Raw genomic sequence first — 24,505 nt, forward strand, 5'->3', positions numbered from 1 at the left:
TATTATGGTTCACTCTTGGTGTCATGCATTCTATGGGTTTGGACAAATGTGTAATGACACGAATCCATCATTATAGTATCTCTCAGAGTTGTTTCACTGCCCTAAAAATCCTGCATGTTCCACCTGTTTATCCCTTCCTCCCCCTTAACCTCTGGAAACCACTGATATTTTAACTGTCTCCATAGTTTTCCTTTTACAAGAATGTCATATAGTTGGAATCATACAGAATGTAGCCATTTCACATTGGCTTCTTTAACTTAGAAATATGCATTTAAGTTTCCTCCATGTCTTTTCATGGTTTGATAGCTACTTTTTGACGCTGAATAATATTCCATTGTCTAGATGGAGCACAGTTTATTTATTCATCCACATACTTGAGTACATCTTGGTTGCTTCTAGGTTTTGGCAATTATGAATAGCTGTGAATAAACATCCACATGTAGGTTTTTATGTGGACATAAATTTTCAACTTCTTTTAGCAAATACAAAAAGATGCAATTGCTGGATTGTATGGTAAGAGTATGTTTAGTTTTGTAGAAACTGTCAAACTGTCTTCCAAAGTGACTGTACCATTTTGCATTCCCACCAGCAGCATGTGAGAGTTCTTGTTGTTCCACATCCTCGCCAGCATTTGGCATTATTGGTGTTCTGGATTTTTTCCATTCCAATAGGTGTGTGGTGGTATCTCACTGCTGTTTTATTTTTCATTTTGATGACACATAATGAAGAGCATCTTTCAATGTGCTTATTTGCCATCTGTATACCTTCTTTGGTGAGGTGTCTGTTAAAATCTTTGGCCCGTTTGTTTGTTTGTTTGTTTGTTTGTTTGTTTGTTTGTTTGTTTGTTTGTTTTAACAAGCACAAAAAGTGATTCTGATACAGAAGATCCTTGGTCCAGTCTTTGAGAAACAATGCTCTACCAACCCCAGACACTAGCAGGTAGTATGAACTGAACGAAGCCTTCTCACTGAGTTGAAGTCAGATCCAGGATCTATGATGGGGGAATCCAGCCATGTCATTTGGCCTCAAGGTCAAGCTCAAAAGAGCCTTGAAATTTTGCTACTGTTCATTGGCAGATTTGTTCACAGACGCGAGCCCCACCACAAATCTTCATTTTGGTCCTTTTGAGTTTGAGGCTGTCTATATCATTTTCTAATAATTATAATTGAACTACAACAGAGGTAACTGCTGGTTACCCACACTTATTCACAGATGGAAAGCTGGATTTCTGAGCACATAAACTTGCTGGTTTTATTTTTATAACCTGCTGGTTTTGTCTCAAAAACACTGAATCAACATCTTTGAACTGAAGAGTTTTTGTTTTTTGTTTTTGTTTCAGACAGGGTACCCTCAGAAAAATCCCTAGAAGGATTTAAAATGTTTAATGAGGGATCTTACAGTCCCAAATAGATACTAACTCTGAAAGTCTTCAGTTTCAAATTGACTTTCACTCATTCTTCTATTTAACTTTTACTGGGTGCTGAGTGTGTGCCAAGTACAATTCTAGGCACAACAGAGAGAACAAAGCAAAGATTTGTGCCCTCACGGAGTTGACACCCTAATGGCAATAAATACTAAACATAATGAGTAAATTGTACAGTATTTAGAAAGTGTTAAGGTCTACGGAATAAAGAAAAGGAGGAGTGGGGTAGAAGAGATGGGAGTGTGAGGATGGAGGTACAGGTTGCCATTTTAAAGGATGTTCAGGGTCAGCATCACAGAAAAGATGGCATTTGAGGAAAGACTTAAAAGAAGGGAGGGAAGCGAGCCCTAGGAGTGAGCATACGGCCCAGTGAGTGAGTGGTGGGTGAAAGGAGGTGAGTTAATGGGTAGAATAGGAAATGACGTCAAATAGTGGGGTGGGGGTGAATCTACAGCAGCCCTATTAGCTTTGGCTCGAAAATGAGGGACAGACTTTTACTACTTTGAATAGGGACGTACGCTTCTTCCTATTTCCAATAAAATTTTACTTTTTAATATTTACAAAAACCTGGAACATATTTTTCTTTACTTTACTGATGTATAATTTAAACTTTTTATTCAATGGATTTTGATAAATGATCACACCTGTGAACTCACCACCACACTCAAGTTACAGAATGTTTCCATCATCCCTAAGAGTTTCCCATAACCCTTTGCAGTCTGTCCCTCACTCCACTGCCAGCCCCAGTAAATTATCAGTCTGCTTTTTGTCACTATAGATTGGTTTGCATTTTCTAGGTTTTTTATATAAATGGAATCATACCGTATATATTATTTTATGTCTGGCTTCTTTCACTTGGATGATGCTTTTCAAATTCATCCTTGCTGATATATATATTTCATTCCTTTTTTATTGCTTCACATTCCATTGTATAAATATACCATATTTAGTTTATTCTTTCACCTATTGATGGAAATTTGGATTTGGTTCCCTCAAATTGGTAACATATTAATGTTGTTTTTATTAATTGTGTTCTAGCAGTTATTATAATGGTCCCACAATCTAAAATTTTTAAATGCTTAAAGCCTATGAACACAGGAAATTTTAGAAGTTCAATCCAAATTCGTATACATATTTTTGCTCCAGAGAATTATGATAGGGTAATAAATAAGAGACATTGAAGCATAAAAACGTATTACATTGGTAGGATAAAATTTTATGGAGGAAGAGGAATGGAAAGGAATGGAAAGGAATGGTGGGAAATTTCCCAGTGCTAAAAAGTTTGTTACATGTTACACTGTGGTATTTACAGCCCATTATATACATTTAAAGAAGCGATGTGACTTTTCTTAAGTCAATATTTACAATATGCTAGAAATTTAATATTTTACAACTCTTTAAACTTAAAAAATATCGTATGTCAATTTTAAGACATAAATGTGAAAATTAAAAACTAAAGGAAAAATATTTGGTTATCCCTTCTCTCAGGTCCCATTCCTAGATGTTGTTCTTTAATTGTTCTGGATTAGTCAAGAACATTATGGTTTTTAAGGTTACCTGGGTTGTGCAGCTAAAGTTGAGAATAACTGGTCTAAAAACAATAGTCTCTCTCAATAGAATGACACCTCACAAGAAGCAGAAAAAAACAAAAGCCACATTGTTTATCATTTGCCTGGGAGTGTTAGTTATCTGGCAAGTAACTATTTGCAAAGTTTATAAAAGTATCAAATCAACAGTCCTTATAGAACTTAACCACAAAAACATTATCTGATGACCTTGGCTGATAACTATGATGTGTTCCAATGATGAAATGCTATTAATTGAAAGGCACTGTGCCAACTGTTGTAAATAAATGGAGTTATTGATATCTCCATTTTAGATAGTTCCAGGCCTGGAACACTAAGTCACCAAGAAAAACCCCAGAAGGTAGTAATTATTCATAAACTGGCCTTTGCCCCTGGGCTCATCTATTAGTCCCTTTATATAGCAGTATTTTTTTCTTACTGCCCCAAATCTCAAGTCTGCGATTTAATTTTGTCTTCTACTTCCCTATTTCTCCATTATTCTCCTTTTGTGCCTTAGTTACTCTTGTTTCTTGTTATGATTTATAGTATAGTGATAAAAGATGGGACTAGGGTTTGGGCTTCAGGCCAAATTTCACAGTTAACGAGCCATGTGACCTAGTAAAATAATGTAAAATAGGGACCATTTTGCCCTGTGAAGTGGGCTGACTGGCAGCCTCCAGAAGGAAATGCTCACATCCTAATCCCTGGGGCCTGTGCACATTAACTTATATGGCAAAAGATGTGATTAAGTTAAGGATCTTGAGACGAGGACCTCATCCTGGATTATCTGAGTGGACCCTACGTGTCATCACATGTATGTCTGTGAGAGGAAGGACTGGGAGTTTTGAGACACATACACAGCAGACAAGGTGATGAGAAGACAGAGCACAGAGAGATACAGCCAACACATGCCAAGGAATGCTGACAGCCAACAGAAGCTGGAAGAAGCAAAGAATAAATTCTCCCCCAGAGCCTGTAGAGGGATTGCAGCCCCACAGAGCCCTTGACTTCAGACTTCTGGCCTCCAGTACTATTAGGGAATAAATTTCTGTTGTTAGAAGTCATCAAGTTTGTGGTAACTTGTTACAGCAACCGGAAGAAACTACTGGGTTGTCGGGAAAGTCATGACATATCTGTCTATGTTTTCCAATGCAAAAATGCGTCATGACTTTCCCGACGACCCAATAATACACTCTGGTTACCTCCCAAAGGCAAAGAATCGGCTAAGGAATGTACAAGTACTTTGTAAATGGAAGTGCTATAAAAACACAAGCTGTCCTTACTGGTCACTTTCCACAAGGACCTCCAAGACCATGCAAATAGCATTCATCATGGATCGGTCTTCATGGAACAGACATAAGGGGGAGTTTCTGGGGCTCTTCTGTATTGTTGTAAAGCCTACCCCCTTAACCCTTTTCTTCCCTTAAAGCTTAGTACTTATTTTGGCGATGGTGTGGGTATTGTTAATGGTAGCAACTCTCAAAGAAAATGAGTTAGAACTACCTAAGCGATGTCTCTTAAATCTTGCTAGCAACTACCTTTCTCTTTATTCCAAGATCTTATGTTAGTCCATGATGTACAGCAGCTTTCTCAACAGCAGCAAGATTGACACTTGGGACCAGATAATTCTTTGTTGTGGGGACTATCCTGCATATTGTATGTTTAGCAGCATCCTGTCATCTATTCACTGAATGCCAGTTGTATCGCCCCAGTTGTGATAATCCAACTCTCTCCAAACGAAGGCCAAATGTTCTGAGGGGCAAATTTGCCAGCCTTCCCCCTCCCCATCACCAGGTCAAGACCACTTATTTAAAGGATGATCAGACAGGACCAGCCAAGATCTGGTATTGCTCCACTCCTGGTAGATAATCTTCATTCATACATTAAGATCCACCCTAGACCTAAAAAGAGGGTATATCTCCTAGTTGTCTGCTGCTTTACTATTAAACTCTTTTTTTGATAGTTTCGTCGGTATTTCTCAAATTATGATCAATATTCCATTTGCAGCAGAATCATTTGAGCTTTTTGTTGACCTAATGAGACACCCATGAATTTTTATTTTATATGTTTTACAGATAATTATTTTAATTTGTTTAGGAGTGATTTCGATGAAACTCAGACTCCAGGTGGATGATACTCTTTATTCTATTCTCTTGGCTTCTGAAATCTGACCCTGGTTCCTTCAATAAAAGTCCTTCATACTTGCTGTCGGTTGGACACCTGGTTTTAGATACTATAGCCTAGCCTCTGCCTATATCGACATCTCAGATGCATATCCTTACTCACGGTGCTGATGTATCACCTATCTGTCCCCATTAGTACTGATCTCATTGGATGCACTTCCAGATTTCCTTGGATTCTGATGCTCATTTTCCTTGGATGCACATTCAGGACTCTGTGCTGAGAACTTAGCTAAATGACTCCATAATATTGCTGCCTTGGCTTCCATTTTGTGGCCAAGTGGCCTGCAAGGGCCTTGAACTGACAATAGCCCATCTCTTGAGTGCATGCTCTAGATAACAGTCCACAGTGTCACAAGTAAATGTAAATTCCTGATATGATTCCCGCAGCTGCCCTTGTGATAAGCACTCTCTCCCACCTTCCAGGACTTTCCCCTTGTGCACCACTTAGGTAAGCCCCCCAAGATGCTTACCTAAACCCAGCTCTTTTTGGTTTGAATTGACCAACCCTACCTTACTTTGGAAACCCCAAAGTACTACACTCAAGGACCCTAATAAAGACATATGGCCCAGGCTGGTAGTTGGCAGCATATATAACAAAAAGTCTGAGTCAAAACTATGTACTCCCTTTCTTCTTCCCCTATCTTATACATGATTAGTGGAGGAGGAGGAATGAAATTGGATAAATTTTAAATTAATACAGGCAAAAAAGAATTCAAATATTTTCTTGCACATCACATATGTAAATCAGAAACCATTATGTAAGAATGGTTTAAATAATGTTAGGGTGATTTTTAAATGTTTATCTTATTTAAAATTCTTGGTTAGGGTCAATTTTTTTACCTCTTTAGCCAGTAAAATACATATTTAAAAAACTTTTAAATGTGCCGTTGGCCCTCCTTATCTCTGGGTTCTGCATCCACAGATTGAAAATATTTGAAAAAAGTTTCATTGTTGCTGATGTGCACTAAGTAGTTAGGCCTAGGTGGTGGTGACTGTACTGAATATGAACTTTTCCTTGTCATTATTCCCTAAACAATACAATGTAACAACTATTAGTATACTATTTCATAAGGGCCTTGAGCATTCACCGATTTTGGTGTTTGTGATGGTGGAGGGTCCTGGAACCAATCACCTGCAGATACCCAGGGATAACTGTATTAGAAAATGATTTTTTCATGTATTTTCCATTAAATATAATCAGTGATTTAATCGATTAGCAAAAGTATTTTATTTGTGAACAATGTGAAAAACTGATCCTAGCTTTGGATAGTTTTACTTTTGTGTTTGGAAAGTTGCACAAATTCAAAGTAATAAATACGTTCATTTTCTTACTCTTTCCAAAGGTTCGATTTTAAAAAGAATATTGGTGCTTTAAAATTTCAACAATCTGTCCTTATAACATTTTCAAATTTATTTGTAAGAGCTTAGTGTTATGAAGAGGACAAAGAGTAGCTGTGAGGAAAGGAAACAAAGGGAGAAAATATTCTTATAGAAAAAATTGATAAAATTAAGAAAAACAACGGATACTATCACTTAACTATACAAAATTTCCCAGTGATTAATTTTAGGTACAGTAAATGTCAGAAAATCAATAAAGTTTGCTACTTTAAATCAACTCAATAGTATTTTAATTCAGAAATTTAAATATACACATTCAGAGCAACTATAAAAAATACAGCTTGTTAAAAAAATGGCATTTCCAAGAAAGGAGTTAGCCAAAAACACAACAGCAAAATTAATTACAGTAGGCGGAGTCTGCACACAGTATCTTTTAAATAAAGTAAAATAATCACACAACCCTGTCACCAAATTATTTCAAAAAATCTAATATTGGTACGCCAATGAACAAAAGTATAAAAATCTCTCTGACTCTGAACAGCATATGCTCAGAACAGCATAAACACTGTTTCTTCAGCATCTTTCCCCCTAGCGTTCCTCTTTAGCTTCTGCAGCAATTAATTTGTTGGGTCAGTTAAGTCTAAAAAGCATGGCTTTATTATGAATTGCCACTGGTTAGTTGTGTAAGTTCTTATTCTTTATAACAATATAGAATTTATGCATGTTGTTAAACTGGATGGCATTTGGTATAAGGCATACCAGTCTTCAACATGTACTGAAGTTTACTAAGAAAGGCATGAAATCAGGTTACCATATTTAAAGTATTAAACATTCTTTTAGAAACAAAAGAAACCAAATAAAATTTGATATTATCATAAAATGATTTTGCTCTCTTTTCACCATTTCACACTTATTTTCCTATATTAAGTTGTAAATATTTGAGAACTTTCTAGACAACGAACTTCCTAATATAATTGAGAAAATATGATTTGATGTGTTCTGTATAAAACAGTATAGGTACTTGAATGCTAAGAGCTCAGAAAAGGTAACTGCACAGATATTTTATACTACGTTTTGTCCTACAGATGTTTACATAACCCATTTCTCTACCCCACCCATCCTATACTATAAACACTGACTCCTGGGTGCTCCCTGGGCTCACCTGAAACACAGAACACAGTAAGTGATTTCAGTGATTTTCTTCATTCTCCTAAGTATGGTACATAATCAGTACCATTCTACAATAAATGCCAAAGGGAATTCGGGCTTAATTCTCTCCTGGAAACCAAACTGAGAAAGACTGATAGACACTAGCACGCCTCTTCTTCTCCAACTCCTCTACCCCATGGTATCTCTCTTTAACTAAGAGCCAGCTTTGACCTGTATTCATAACCACAGGAGAAAGTCGTTTGAAAACGCCCAACTTTATATCTTTAAGCTTTCTGTTAAGTTGTATTTTTCTCTTCAGTCCCTACCTTTGTCAAGTTTGGTCTTTATTTAACAAGTTATCTTTTCATGACTTTGTACAAAATCTTCAAACTTTTTTCTAGAGATCAGATCAGAAATCTAGAATTTCTAAATATTTTGCATAAGGTACATATAAATTTTGAGTTATCCTATTCCTGTGAACTGATGACAAAAGATGAATTATTTTGCTCAGAAAGGTGGTGTGGATTTTGAAAACTTTTACTTGACTCTTCTAAGAGGATAAACAAATGCTAAAAGACGGTTAAGGTTTTTTGGTAGGTGCTAACTGGAAAAACTTTTAAGGTACATTTTACCCAGCCATAACAAATAATTTAAGAGAATCTCATTCCACACTAGATGGATCTTTTTTATTAAACTGCAACATAATTTGAAAAAAGATTATTTTTCTTGCTAACACTGTGGCACAACGGTTCGGTTCGTTTAGCTTCTTTATTGTAATTTGACCTCTTTCCTCTTAAGACAATGATGACAGATTCTAAAAACAAGAACCTCTGAAACAGTCTAAAAACCTATCCCAACACAGGAATATGCTGGAACACTTGTCACACTGCACTATACTGTAGACCATGGATTGGCAAACCTTTTCTGTAAAGGATCAGACAGTAAATATCTGAGGCTTTGCATGCTACTCCCTGTAACAACTACTCAACTCTGTCATTGTTGCACAAAAGCAGCCATAAATAAATAAATGAATGAATATGGCTGTTTTCCAATGAGACCTTATTTATGGACACTGAACTTCACGTAACTTTCATGTGTCTTGAAATACTTTTTTTAACCATTTAAAATTGTAAACACAATCCTTAGCTCACAGGCCATGAAAAGCAGGCAGTGAGCTGGATTTGGCCCACAGGCCAGAGTTTGCTGTCCCTTATATAGGCTTTTATATGTTATATAAAATGTTTAAAAATTACAGATTCCAAGTATAGAGGCTTTAGAGACTTTGTTTTTAAGATCTCTCATTTTAAAACTTACTAAACAAGTTCTCTACTTTTTGGATAAATACACTCACATGAGAGAGAAAAAAATAATTCAGAATACAAATCCCTGCTTGAAAAAAAAAAAAGACAGAAAGAAGCTGTAAAACAAATGTTTCACCTTAAAACATGTAATTATGAAAGACAAAAAATTTATTCTATGCAATATGTAACAATATGCATAGATTTGGTACATAATTTCTTAGTTTTTACTTTAGAAAAAAAGACAAATGTTTATAAATCTCTCCATCCCTTGTACAAAAAGTTGCAACCGAAACCAGGAATCTTGCATGTACCACTATCAACTCTGAATATAAAATGAATCATACCTAGAAATTGGCATTTACTTAGATGAGTTCTTGGTGCTTTATTAAAAATGCACAATTATATCACAGAACACCATGTCTACAATTTGGGATACTTCTGAACAGGAAACCCCTGCTTCCATAATATAAGGAAACAATAGTCTTTCCACAGTCATCAAGTATAAAAAACTTCACAGTCTGATTCACCTTTATCAAAGGTACAATGATTTCTGATACATTTCATGGATTATTTTGATCCCTGGAAGTTCCTAAACAGAAAATAAATTTCGCATGAACTTTTATCTGTTTGGGTTTTCCAAGCAAGATACTAATACAAAATGTATTGAACTGGCAGAAGTTCATGGGTTAAAGAAAAAGGAATTAAAGTATAAAATGTTTACCAACTTTATCCTTTCTAATTGTACAACAGCTTCAGGTATTGAGACCTAATTGGTTTCTTATATCTATCATTATGAACATAATCTTCTATTTAACGCTTCTCAGTGCTTTTTGCCTGGGGCTGCATTTTGCGTCGGAGAAGATCAATACGTCCAACTTCAACCATTTGTTCTTCCCAAGATTTGATTTCATTAAAATAACGAATTTTATCATCTTCAGCAAGTTGAATATATACCTGAGAAAAAGTATAATTTAAAATGATTTCTTTAGAAGAATCTTTGCAATTAATTTCTGGAATACTTCCACATACACTCTAGAAATTACCTTACTATGCTACATGTATAAAGGGGGGTGGGAGAAGGAATGGTTTTGTGAGATAAAAATTAGATGAGAAAAAGGTAAGAGATAAAGATTTTGTATTAACAAAGTTGTTACAATTTCAGGGTTTGGGATGTAGGAAAGGAGCAGAGAGAGGTAGGGTGTGACTGTCACTGGATACAGTGGACACTAAATTCTGTGTGACGTTATTTTAAATACCAATTTTATTTGCAGTCAAAAACTATCAAAAGAAAAAAACTAAACTGGTTCTAAGAATACAAAATTATTTAAAAATACTTTTAACTGTATTGTTAGTAATTAAGGTTGTCACATGAATTAAGCCTTGTCCTAATATAGTCTCTCACAAATATCTAACCAAATACTTGAGACTAAACCATACTACTTACTTGCTTTTGAGAACTAGAGAGATTTTTCCAGCTTTCATTTACAGCCTTCAGCTTTAACTGTAAAACAACATACGTTTAAGTACCAGATGTAGGGGATTCGGTGATTAAAAATATTTTTTATTACTCATTCCAACAACAAAAACTCAGATATCAAGAATCACAGGCAAAGCCTCATCAACTCTTAACATCTTTTCATTCTAAATTGTTAAAATATACAAAATACTTAGAATATATTTATCTTTTTTATTGAGATAATTGACATATAACACTGTATTAGTTTCAAGTGTACAATACAATGATTCAATATTTGTATATATTCTAAAATGATCACAAGTCCAGTTAACATTCATCACTATAAATTGTTTTTTTCTTATGAGAACTTTTAAGATCTACTCTGAGCAACTTTCAAATATGCAATACAGTATTATTAACTATAGTCACCATGCTATGCATTACATCCCCAGGACTTAAATATTTTATAACTGAAAGTTTGTACCTTTTGGCCACCCCCACCCCCCACCCCCCATCCCTGGCAACCACCAATCTGTTCTCTGTATCTGATGTTCTCTGTATCTGAGCTGAGTTTATTTTTTAGATTCCACACATAAGTGAGATCATACAGTATTTGTCTTTCTCTGGTCTGACTTTTTTCACTTAGCATAATGCTTTCAAGATCTATCCATGTTGTCGCAAATAGCAAGTTTTCCTTCTTTTTATGGCTGAATAATAGTCCACTTTATATACATATATCAGTTTCTTTATCCATTCATCCATTAATGGACACTTAGATTTCACATCTTAGCCGTTGTAAATCATGCTTCAATGAACATGGGAATTCAGGTTATCTTTTCAAGTTAGTGTTTTCCTCTTCTTTGGATAAATACCCAGAATTGCTGAACATATGGTAGCTCTTTTTATTAATTTTTTCAGGAACCTTCATACTATTTTCCATAGAAGCTGCAGCAATTTACACTCCCAACAACAGTGCACAAGGGCTTCCTTTTCTCCACATCCTCACAGCACTTGTTATTTCTTGTCTTAGTAACAGCCATTTTAACAGGTTGTGAAGTGAATTCTGGTTTTGATTTGCATTTCCCTAATAGTAACGTTAAGCACCCTTTCATGAACCTGTTAGCCATCTATATGTCTTCTTTGGAGAAATGTCTAATCCAATCCTCTGCCCATTTTTTAATAAGAATGGTTTTTTTTGCTATTGAGTTGTATGAATTCTTTATATATTTTGGATATTAACTCCTTATGATATGCAAATATTTACTCCCATTCGGTAGGCTGCCTTTTCATTTTGTTGATGGTTTCCTTTATTGTGCAGATATTTATCTTTTTTGATTCAGAAATACTAATATTCAAACATAACCTACATTCTGTCACTAACTTCAGAGACTAAGTGTTTTGATTTCTTCCCTGTAGCTTAATGTTTTATTCTAAAATGTGTGCCAAAGTGTTTAGGTGTAGTCATAGGAACAATCCAACACCAGTCCTTAATTCTACTTAGCTGAACTTAATTATGTGACTTTGAAAAAGTTCTATTACCTCCATTGGCTTGGTTCTTCATCTATAAAATTAAAGGGATACAGGAATGCCATGGCAGGAAGAAAGGCAGAGTGGAGAGTCAGCACACCTCACACTGCCTGTGCTGTTGCTCCCGGAGAGCAGAGAATGAAGAGAAAAATGGGTGGGTAGAAAATGAGTAGTAGAAATGGAGACAGAGGGGTAGAAAAGGAGTGTAAGGGAGAGAGAGAAATGGTCTGAAAGTGTCTGTTCAAAGCTAGAAGGAAATCATCAGTGATTTTAAGGAGGTGCAAAGTGAGAATAATGAACTTTATTGTTTTCACCAGATCTCTAACTGAATTTTATTTTCCTATCAACAAAAATAGTGGTACCAGATAGTATCTGAGAGTACATAACAATTATGTTTTGAACATTTTAAACCTACCTTTATGAACACTTCTAATATATTCAGGGACAGTTACTAAACTGCTGACTCTCAGCTTTGGAAGCAATTACTTTAATGCTCTCGATTCTTTCATAACTAATCTTTTACTATCCATAAAGTTTAACCCATAGTTTCATACTCACTGAGTTCAACAATAATTTATGAAGTTGCATGCATAAATAATCTGATCTTTCACTTAAATAAAAATAATTCATTAAAAAAAAATTAAAGAGATGGAAAGATATTTTGCTCCCTCCTAAAACTCCATTAAATGAGCTCTTCCACTATGTAAGGACAACAGTGAGAAGGCGCAAGCTATGAGCCCAGAAGAGGGTCCTCGCCAGCAGGCGACCGCGATGGTGCCTTGATCTTGGATTTCCCCAGCCTCCAAAACTGCGAGCAATAAATTTCTGTTGTTTATTTTAAAATAAACAAACATTAAACGAATAAACAAAAAAATGTAAGGCATAAATCCACATGGACAAAGATAACAGGAGAAAGTATTACAACACAAAATTCTGTAAGCTGAAAAGCAGATGGAGAAATGCTTCCTGGCTTGCATAACCCATGAAAGCGATTCCCAAACTGGCAGTGGAGAAAGCCAAAAAAAGTCAAGTGTTGGCCCCTTGATCCTCTTGAGCCTTGTCTTTGGTCAGGGCCTGCTCCAAACTGTTTGGAGTGTTACTTTTTCTCCTAATAATGCCGCCTTGAGCCTTGGGCCTTGAGCCACTTTTCTTTGTGCTCGGCCTGGTCCTAATTCTTTGGAGTGCACTATCTCTTCTAATAAACTATTTTCACCACTTTAAAAAAAAAAAAAAAAAAAGGAGTGTTTTACAATATAGAATTCCCCAAGTAGCTTAGGAATTGGCAGCACCAGGTAAGCATAAAATAGAGGCGAAGTCAGGTTAAAATCAGGAGGACTGGTTGAAAGTCTTTAAAAAGAGGTTAAATGCCCACTATCAGTAGATTCTAGGATATTTATCCTTAATATTTTACCAATTATTAAGTGGTAAAATAATTATTCTGTGGATACCAGGTATAGTTGGGGGCAACAGTACCATGCTGAAAACAGGGAGATTAAGTGAAAATGTACACTGCATCCCAGAAAGAAAAACAAAAAAGTCTAAGAGAAAACAATACAGGAAAGATAAGAAAATTAAAGTATCAGTTCAGAAGATGCATAAATAAGAGTTCTAGAAAGTCAAAACAAAGGTAAGAAAGAGGGAAAGAGAAGGAAAAAAAAACAGGTCACATTCAAAGGACCAATAATCAAAATGGCTTTATACATCTCAAAAGCAATATAAGCAGCTACTAAATAAAGAAGCATTACTTTTTAAATTTTCAAAAAACATGAAACAGAATTCTATGCCCAAACTATAAAATGTAATAGAGACATTTTCAGACATGTAAGAACTTAAAAAGCTAATTTCCCATGAACCCTTACTAGGAGGGATGCTATAACAGAATCGATAAACCAAGAAAGACAACACAAGAAGCAAAAGCACCACAAGGATGATGATGAAGGAAGATCCCAGGATATCAGCTGTGCCCTGGGTACATCAAGGCAATAACCAAACTGGAACAAATCAAAGGCTCCAGAATGAAACTGACAGAATATCTAATGTATCTAAATGTACTGAAAGCTGGTGAATATTGAAGAGTTTGAGGTTAAATTACTGACAGTACATAAAAAACTAAGCAAACAAAACATAACCAACTTCAGGGAAAGTTAAGTTTTGCTAGAAAGGCAAAATAATCATAGCAAATAGCGCAGCTCAGCTATGAATAGGGTTTACATAATCATCATAATGTAACCAAAATTATGATAACAATATTGAGGTAGGGGATGAAACATGAATAGTGGGATGAGCAACAGTTAAACGTTCATTTTAAATAATGAAAGGTAATGCCTCAAATATAGATAATGCTTAAAATTGAAAAAAATCAAGTAACAATATAAGGATGTTATTTAGAGATATGGAGATAAATACCACAAAATCAGCTAAAACAGTAGAGTTTGCTTCTGGAGTAAGAACTATGACAGGGCAGTGAAAACTAGTATCTTTCATAACAAGCCTTATTTTGATTCTTTAAACTATGAGGATGTATAACCACTATTTTTTAATGAATAAAAATTATATAGCCGAGGTAATTTTCATTTCCAGGGATAGTGCCCAGCCATTAAGCTTCCCAAGTGATGCCAAGATGCAGTCAGAGCTGAGACCACTGATTTAGGAGAATTCTGTAGCACATAACCTTCTCATACTGATAAGAAAACTAAATCCAAGCAAGCTAAGTTAGTGACTGAGTAAATGCCAACTAAAAAATAAACAGGCTTGCATTTTCGTAATGTAGGGCCATAGAAATTGAATTTAAAATCCCAAAGGGACTAAATCAGTAAAAGTACTTAGCCAGGGAAGACTACATCATATGTACACATTATTTAATTATATGTTAAGCAGAATTTGTGAAATAAGCCACAAAACCAAATAACCCAAAGAGGCAAAGTGGCAAAAACCTTCATCTCAGATTGACAAGAGTTAGGGATTTGAACATAAACTCCTCTTAGCATGTCATATTATAAAAAGAAAAATACAATTGTCAATTTGGAGCTTCTAAGGAAATAAGGAAAAGACTATGCCACAATAGGAATGACAAGCTTTTTCTTCTTTGACAGATTCATGTGTATAAAACTTCCCCAGGGGTATAACCAAAATTTTATTAAAGAATATAAAACATGAAGCAATATAAAACATGAAAACATGAAGGTTATATTCAAATCCCAGTAAAAATATTATAGTTCTGCTCTCATTCTTTCCCAGTGACTGTAAAATAGTTAAAAATTGCTGGATAAGTCTCCAGAACTTTAACACCCCTATAAACTTGAAAAATTTATAGTTTGTTTTTTTTTTAAATAAAAAGTTGACAATATATATATATATTGGCATCTGCATACTCATATTAATTGTACACAGTAAGAAAAATGATTTTTCTATAAAAGAGATAAAAGAACGAAGGTCTTATTCATACACAGTACTTGTTCATAGTAATTCACTTACTTTTTTTCACTACCTGACATATGGCATCCCTAAAATTTCCTGGCTGAATATTTTATAAATTAAAATAAAATTTTTAAAAACAAAGGCAGTTCTGTTTTACCTGTGATGAACCATCCTTAGCTTCCTGGAAGCGTTCAGATATATAAATGTTATAAGCTGAGCGAGGTCTTTTCGGTTTTCCAAGCATTGTTAACTCCTGAGTAATAAAAATCGATACAGTTTTAACCTCTATGAGACTTAATTTTACTTACAGAAACTGTATTCACTACTATGCATTATACAGAATGTTCCTTAAAGTAAATGTTACGATTCTTATATAAACTATGTGATTGTTCCCTCCTGGAGTCAGAATTTTTTGATAGCACTAAGTTTTGAAAATTATAATAGATTTTTATGAGTTACTTTCCACATAAAAACATTCCCTTTATATATTATTTTCATGGTCTCCATGAACTGAATAACTGAGCACAAAGGTACAAAATCTTTTTTAAAAGATAAAACAATCTCAGTTTCATCCTTACAGAATACTACCATCTCCTTGGCCAAACCATTACATGCCTCCACAACTCATGAACACTAGAGTGAGTATCTGTTTAATATTTCTCATTTCATTACTTTCTTTGAATGTCTCTCAACCTTTAAACCTCAATAACGTGCTAAATTCTTTTTACTCAGCATCAAGAGGAGGATAAGAAATGATGAAGAAGAATACAAGTATCCCTTGCTGTCTAAATCAATTTAGTTTCGGAGTTCAGAGAATGAGAGAAATTGCACTATCCTACCTAGTATCAGAATTTGGATAGTGAGTACTTGCAATTTATGAAATTTTGTAACTTTTAATGACAGTTTGTTAGTCAATAACAAACCCAACTTTTACTCATCAGTAAAAGTAGGGCTCCTCTGATTTATAGTTAAGTCACTTCCTTCTTCCAGAAACTCTCAGTCATGAAAACTACTGTAGATTCCAGGCACTTCGCAACTTAACTAAAGCCCCTTTTATTTCTAGAATTACTACGAGGTGTTTCACTTGCAACTTTCTGGTTCCCACATGCCTCATCTTATCTCTAACTAGTTGGTACTGGGAAATCTTTAATGGGGAAAAAAATTCCAACAGGGAAAGGGAATGGAAGCCCGAGGGGGAAAAATCCTCAGGCTTCAGGTTTCAGGTTCAACAAGTAAAAAGCTTGGAAGTCACCACTCCATCCTGAAAGTATAAAGCTGAACAGACCGAAATATCAACAGCTCTTCTTGGATGCATGAAAAGATACTGGGAAAACTGCTGCTGCCCCCAAGACTGGAGAGACAGACAAGTGAATACAGAGTTGAGGCTTAACAGAGCAGAGGAGGAAAAAGACTCAGGAGGAAACCGCTGTGTGAACCAGTACTGGGTAAGAAAACCTGAACTATAGTAATGCATTGCTGGAGGCTGTGTTTGGACAAGTCAGAGTTTAAAAACTCTAGGGCACCGAGTCATAGAAAGACCCTCACAATATTGAGATTTACAACTCCAGGAGCTTAACGAGACTCCCACAATAACTATCTAGAAAAATCACCCCCTGGTTCCACCATGGGGAGGGGAAAAGGAACCATTTGGAAATGCAAGAGCACTCCTGTGTTCTTAACAAGGCCTGCCCTCAGGGGAAACTACTTAATCAGACAGGGCCTGACCTGCTGGGGTATTATCAGAGCTGAACGAACTGACCCGAAGGAAGGGAAATAGCCAACTCCAGCCCACTCTAGCCATCCTGTCCCACCTAAGGGGGAGAGAAAAAACTGAGAAACACTTGTGCAGTGCACAGGTCAGAAGCAGTGTCACTGAAAGCCTGGGACCTAATCAAAGGACTAGAAAATGAACACTTCCCTTGCACCCACACCTACCATCACATTAAGGCCTATTTAACAGCAATTCCTTTTTCGCAGTACATCATGTCCAGCTATCAAGAAAAAATTCCAAGGCATACTAAGAGGCAAAATACAGTCTGAAGAGACAAAGCAAGCATTAGCACCAGACAGGGCAGGGATGTTGGAAATATCAGATCAGGAATTTAAAACAACTATGATTAATATGCTAAGAGCTCTAGACAGCATACAAGAACAGATGGAAATGTAAACAGAGGTGGGAATCATTAAGAAAGAACCAAAAATTGCTAGAGAGCAAAAGAGTACTGAAATAAAGAATGCCTTTGATATGCGTATCAGTAGGCTGGATACAGGTGAGGGAAGAATCTCTGAGCTAGAAGACATATTAATAGAATCTTGGCAAACCCAAAAGAAAGAGAATAAAGACTAGGGGGAAAAAACAGAACAGAATATTCAAGACTATGGGGCAATTACAACAGGTGTAACTAAAGCATAATGGGAATACTAGGAGAAGAGAGAGAGAAAGGAAGAAACATTTGAAAAGGAAACCCTTTTTATCTGCCCAATCCTCATTTCTGGTCCTCTCCACTCTTAGCACTGGCTAGGTGCATTAAAAAAAAAGGGAGAGTCAACTTTAGAACTCACATCTCTCCAAATACCAGCTCTATGCAGAGACTCTATTTCTCATTCTTGTTATCTTTTCTGGATCCCTTTTACTAATTGAATCAGCAGCCTTAGATTACCATCACTGACCTGAAATTGGTAGGAGGACTTAAGACATTCGGGTCAGGGACAGATACCTTGGCATGTCACATTAAAGGCTGTAATCTACTTTCTCAGAGAAACAGTTTTAATTCTGATGACGATTTTCTATAGTATATGTACTGGCCAGCAAGCTGACCACCTCACACCTAATATTGGTTCTACAGAAGAATGTCTAAAATTCCATTTCAAACAACGGAATTTATGTGGATTAATACCTTAAGCTGAGACCTACATTTCTGAGCCATGTGAAGGTTTTAATGAGGAAAAACAGGATTTCATCCTAAAGGAACTTCTTATTTAATTAGATACAACAGGTACTTTTCCCTGATGTGTTAATAAATTCAGTCTGTTCAGCAATATTCAGAATCAAACTCACCATTACCTATAGAACAATTCAAATCAGTTAGCTATTCTAGACAAGATCCAAAAGCAAAGATTCTTACTATTCCTGATTTGGCTGTTTCATAATTTTGTTCCTACAGCTTTCATATTTATGTTAAATTTGAATACATCTGAAAGTAGCAACAAGGGTTTCCAAGTGGTCCTAGTGGCAAGAAGAGAGCTATTCCTAACTGAAGTACACCTGATGGCATTCTACCTTATAGCCACACATATCATCAAAATAAGAGAAAACTACCCATATGCAGTTATATAAATTTCATTTTTTTGTCAAAGGAAAAGAATACTTCAATGATACTCACTCTCTTTTTTATTATTGCTTTCTTTTTTAAACGTTTTTGCATGATTTCTTTTTCCAAAGATACCATCTGACTTGGAGTTAGCTGTTCTTGAATTCTGTTTATCTCTTCTTTGTATGCCTGCCAGTCTGCTTTATAGGCATCTTCATATATCTATGAATAAAAAACCAGTACGAAGTCAATAAACTGTTGCTGCCAAATTAAACACAGCACACCTGCCAAGGAAAGACAACTGCATGACTTCAGATAAAGTCAGACTGAACCACTAAATGGAAAATGTGCTCTGCGATCACATTTATATGGATTAAAAACGTGTTTTTTCACATACATGCTAACCAAGGTGAGAGTCTAGCAATTAGCCTTCAAATTGCCGCCAACCCTTTATCACCACCCCCATTCATTCATATTATCATTTAGGTAGATCAAAGGTACGAAATTTGTTTGTAGGTAATGGGTGCTAAAAAAAAAAAAAAAAAAAAAAGAGGCCAGCCGAGTGGCTCAGTTGGTTAAGAGCTCACTCAAGAGTGTGAGCGCTGGGCAAAAGGGTCACTGGTTCGATTCACGGCCTGAGCTGAGCTCCCGCTGAGCTGCCAACAGGTGGCAGGATGGTTCAGCTTTAAAAAAAAAAAAAAAGAAAAGAAACTCTGGGTTATCTGGTCCCTTAAGAGACATGACAATTGTTCCTAACTGCAGAATAACTGGACAGCAATGTTGAAAACCTATATGCTTACTTTTTTCTCTGAATCAGGAAGTTCCCTCCATACCTCGGCGATTTTTTTAATTAGTTCTGAATTTTTTGCATCTATGGATTGAAATAAAACAAGAACAGATGTCACAATTTTATGTCTCAGGATTAATTTCTAAAGACTTTCAAGAAAGTATAATCCATTAGCTCTATAAGTTCTATTAGACACCTCTATACCACACACAATTTATACAATGATTTAGCTTTTATTTAACCAACTAATATATATAATAAATAATTTAATACTTTATCCGAATTGTTTAAGTCTGCTATCTAATAATCAAGGTGTATATCACGTATCACCAAAACAGTCCTCAGAAACTGATTACTAGCTTAAGCAGTTGGGTAGTCCATTTCTTCGAGTTGTTTACTTTATATTCGATCAAAACATTTTTTTCAAGTCTTTTAGGAAATAAGTTCATAAAACCTGACTAAACAACAAAATATAGTTTTGATTCATATACCACCATCTTGTATTTCAATTACAGAAATAGCATTTGCAAACAAACTAAGTTATTCTAAAATCAATTCATTATTCCCCATTTCCTTCCTCATCTTAACTGGAAAGACAGGTGTATATGCTTTAACAAACCACTTAATAGTTTTGATTCCTAAATTTTAAAACAGGTATTTATTTATGCATGTCTCATAAACTAATTCTTTATAACATGAGAAGTTTTATTATAGCTCAGTTGATTTTCACAAGTGTAGTGTGGTGGATAATACTGCATGTGAAAAGGCTTTAGAAATCATAAGCAAAGGTTAGCTATTATTAATTTAGTAATTATCCTTACACAACCCCAAATGAAGGCCCCACAGCCTTTCTAGGGAGTCAACAAATATCCTACCTGGAAATCTTTCAGTACAAAAGCTCTTGAAATTAGCAGTAATTTGTATAGAGCTTTACAATTTACCAACAATTCCCTGAGGCAGAAGGAGCTAAGCAAGAGATAAAATGATTCATCAGTGGTCCTCTAGGCCAGTGGTAACTAGGCCTGAAATAAAGCTTTTCCACATTCTTCCCTGACTGCTTTCCACTCTACATGCTGCTATTTTTTAAATATGTCATTAGTTCTCAGTTATATTTAAAGCATTTATATTTGGTAAAAAATGTTATACCAACTATTTTAAGACCATCAAAAAGAATGGTAGTTCCTGCACTCACTGAATGCTTTGGTAGTGCAAATCAAGTTTGCAGTTTATCTGCTCAGTGGCCTCTTGATTACATCAGAGAAGAGTACAAGCCCCCAAACTCCTTACCTGGGTTCTGAGCTTTAAATATGGGTAGCTGTTCTTTAGAAAATCGAACGTATGAAGTCATAGGCTTCTTTGGGTAACTAATCAAGGTGGATGAAAACCATCTCGGTACATATACAAAACTGCATATAAATAAAAAGAAAATAACTAATGTCAAGTATTTAAGTGCAAATATTCATATGTATAGAAATACCAAATAAGATGTCATCAAGATGCTATCTACACCTTCAACAAAAAGCTAGTGACACTTAAAATCCTGTCCTAACCAGAGGGAAGAGCCTGCAAAACTGAAGTCTCAGTCTGGGGAATATAATCTATAATGTTGTAAATATTTCTTAGAGGGCCAGATGGACTCATGCCTTGCTAGGGAGACCACTTCATAGTCGGTGTAGAGGCCTGACCACCGCAATGTATTTCTGAAGCTGATGTTGAATAATATTGTATGTCAACTATAATTATATAAACATATAGTCACCGGATGTGGAGTAGAGAGTGGGAATGGAGTCAATGGAATTGTAATAGACAAGCATGATATCGGGGGTGGGAGGGCAGTAGATGGGGGAGGGGGGTTGTTTCTGTGTGAAGGGTGAAAAGGATAACTATTGCATTGTTCTGTACACCTGAAACTAACAATAAAAAAAAAAAACCTTAAGTCTCAAAGCCCTTAACTTGGAGGAAGGGCAGAGTGCAGAAAGCACCTGCACGCCAGCTCCTGAGCCCCGCCTCCTCAACGCCTAGATGATGGCGGGAGACTCCGGGCGCGAGTTTGCAGAGAACAACGAACCTGGTGCTCCTGGACAGTGGGGAGGCGGGAAGGTGGGGGATGGCCGGAAGTAAGGTACTACTGGGTCCTACTGGAGTAAGGCCTGATACCAAAGCCACCGTTCCCTTAGCAAGGTCGAGGTCTGAATCTAAGGGTCAAGGTAGCCCTGACCTCCTAGGAGGAGCAGAAAGTGTCAGACGCCGTCTACTTTCCAGCCCCAGGGCGTCCTGAGCTCTACCGCCTCCTGAGGCGCAGGCGAGCTGTCTTACCTGAAAGGAGAGCGCAGTCGGCTCCCACAGTCCGCGCACAGCGCCGCTCCGGACTTTCCCAGTGCACTCAAGACGCCCCACACGCCCCGAAGAAGCGCCATGGCACCCGCCGACAAGGCAGTGACCGGGCCCCAACCTCGCAGAGACTCCCTGGCACCACAGAACCCCAACAACGACAAGCGGAACCCGCGTGCGACCCTCCCGAATTCGCTATCATGCCCACTACTCGCGAGGCACTGTGGGAAGCCTGTTAACTTCCGGTTGGTAAATAGGGGCGGGATAAGGCAGAATTTGCGCAGGCGCCGTAGTGGCTTGCCCCGGTGGGCGGGACTGCAAAAAAGAAGGAAACGAAGAAGGGGAACAGCAGCCCCTCTCGCCTGCGGAGGGCCCTGGCCTGGGGGGGGCGCTGCTGAGCCGCCTCTGCCTCCGGCCCCCGCCTCCGCGGTCGGTCCTCAGCCGGCGAGGAGGTGATGGAGGTCCTGCGGCGGCCTCACCGGAACCGGGCACTGGTTGACGTCTGCCTGTGATGGCCCGAAAGGCTACTACGTAACAGACAGTTGCCCTACGAGAACACCGGATGGTTGTGCCGCCCACGCTGCTCTGAGGTCAGGTTGGCTGGTGATGAGCGCCCAGCAGAGCAGCTCAGTTCAAGCCGGAGCTCGAGCGGAAAACCCTGCCGAGGAGGAGGGTGGAGGATGGGGCGTGTTTTCAAACCTAAAACAGCAGCTTTTCGGGCCTTACCGCAGCGCGATTCAGTGTGTCTGTGTGGTGCCCATGAATTGGCTTTTTTAACAAGTTCCCCAAGGTTGAACAAGGTCTAATGGCAGCGGTCATGGGGCCACATTTAAGGCTATTCTAATTTAGACCACATCCCATCTACTGTAACTAACGCTGACCCAGTCTTCAAGCCTGACATGTAATCCTGTTTAATTTGTGGGGACGAGACTTTGGCTAGCTAGTTATACAGAGATGTGAGTTCTAGCCCCAGCATCAACGTTAACGTGGGAATGTCTCATCCCCCCTCTAAGATTCGATTTCCTCCACTGCGAAGGATGATTTTGTACTAGATCGGTTTTCCCATCTAGAGCCCTGAGATCATGTGTGGCAAGTACGCTTTGAGAAATTGATTGATGTGCTATACAACCATTTTCTGGGTAGGCAATGGCATGAAAAGATTGGAAAGACCAACTAAAGATTCTAAGGACCCTTCCAGCTTTTACAATAGAGTAACTTCAAAGATAGCCACCTCCTGAAACAGCCTTCCCTCTGTTGGATAGCTGTACTTGTTAGAAAATCCTTACTCGTGTAATATTGAGCTGAGAGTCGGCTGCCTTTCTGTAGCCTTGAAACATTGGCCCTTCGGTGCTACAAAGGACTAAACCCACTTCTTCTTTTAAGTGGAAAGCAATTATCGCCACTTCCCTTTTCATACCCTCAGGGTTGAAAGGGACCTTCCACATCATCTCTTCAAACCTCCCATCCTGTCATGGAAGAAACAGCTTCGTTTTTTGTTTTTCTTTTTTTCTGAGTACATGCTATGTACAAGGCCCCAAACATAGATAAAAGATATAGCATTTCCCCCACACCCAGTAAAGTTTAGTGGCAGAGGAAAAGAAATAATTACAATATAGTGCCAAGAGAGAGGTATGTATAGGATAGAATTCCTTATAATTACATTTTGGAAATAAATTTGTTTTCTCTACTTTTCTAGAATGTTTTTGTTTTTTCAGATGTTTGATATAAAGTTAAATTTCTTTTGGATATTAAAAAATATTTTGTTGTTTTAAAGTGTCATTTTAATAAATATGGCTGTAAAGCTCTTATAAATCTGATCTATAACATTTCTGTTTTTATCAGATGCCAGTATTCCTTAAAACTCGTTAACATTGCAGTGATAATTTTATTCCAAATGCAGTATTTACAAAGAAAATATAATTCTACCCACTTTCCCAAACTGTCTTTGAACAAAAAGACATACGGTTTCATTTACATTCACTTGGTAAAACAAGACTGTCCACAGTTTCCCAGGGTTTTGTTCTTTAATTTTGTTTTAAAAGTTCATCCACTCCCATGACTTCAACTATCGGTTCTGTGCGATTCCTGTATTTTTTATGGAATCCAGACCTCTCCTTGTAGTCTCATATCTATGTAACTACCGTCTTCTGGACATCTTTACCATCATGTCCATCAGATATTTTAATTTTCCCTGAATAGAATTCACCAACTCTCCCCTATCTTCAACTCCTTCTTTTGGTAAGAGGCACCAGTATCCCACTTGACTCACCTAAGCCAAAAACTTGATAAATCATTTTATAATATCCCTCATTGACACTCCTCCCCCAACAATCAACCTCTTCTCCAACCTTTTGTTGAGGCCAGCAGTATATTGGTAAACTAGCTGCCCAAAAAGAATGACCTAATTTGTAGTGTTTGCCAACATCTGTGGTTTAAATAGTCCCATCATGGCTAATTTCAAACTGCCAACTTGAGGGCACTGAACATGAAGTTGAGCAAAGATATACGTAATTGGCTCTCTAAGCCAGTACCAGGCAACTCCTATATTCCACCAGTTCAGGCTCTGTCATGTTTTCCAACCTTTTACAGCAGTTGTCCTACTTTCAGTCTTAACTGGCCTTTCTGTTTCCTCTATAACTTCATTCCTTACTTCACCTATGCTTGAAATAATTTATTATTTAAATACCTATTCTTCTGATTTAATAAATAGTTCAAAC

The 24,505-nt window shown here is 37.0% G+C and overlaps 1 protein-coding gene across 1 annotated transcript; it reads right to left on the bottom strand.

The window, feature by feature from the left end:
* Positions 1 to 6,567: 6,567 nt before the first annotated feature.
* On the bottom strand, positions 6,568 to 22,070 carry TFAM (transcription factor A, mitochondrial). Its single transcript, XM_019638425.1, has 7 exons — positions 21,774 to 22,070; positions 20,745 to 20,863; positions 19,471 to 19,541; positions 18,743 to 18,892; positions 15,517 to 15,612; positions 10,404 to 10,460; positions 6,568 to 9,913 (listed from the first exon to the last, which is right to left on the bottom strand). Exons 1-7 carry the CDS (start codon positions 21,872 to 21,874, stop codon positions 9,770 to 9,772), a joined length of 738 nt encoding a protein of 245 aa, XP_019493970.1. The 5' UTR covers positions 21,875 to 22,070; the 3' UTR covers positions 6,568 to 9,769.
* Between the last annotated feature and the right edge of the window lie 2,435 nt (positions 22,071 to 24,505).

This window comes from Hipposideros armiger, unplaced genomic scaffold (assembly GCF_001890085.2).
Source record: "Hipposideros armiger isolate ML-2016 unplaced genomic scaffold, ASM189008v1 scaffold_39, whole genome shotgun sequence".
Classification (NCBI taxonomy): domain Eukaryota; kingdom Metazoa; phylum Chordata; class Mammalia; order Chiroptera; family Hipposideridae; genus Hipposideros; species Hipposideros armiger.

Excerpts from the sequence above, each read along its gene's own strand:
- TFAM (XM_019638425.1), bottom strand. The coding sequence starts at position 21,874 with ATGGCGCTTCTTCGGGGCGTGTGGGGCGTCTTGAGTGCACTGGGAAAG. Across the intron at positions 18,893-19,470 it reads TTCCTGATTCAGAGAAAAAA|ATATATGAAGATGCCTATAA; the intron begins GTAAGCATATAG and ends TTTTATTCATAG. Across the intron at positions 10,461-15,516 it reads CTAAGGATGGTTCATCACAG|TTAAAGCTGAAGGCTGTAAA; the intron begins GTAAAACAGAAC and ends GTTGTTTTACAG.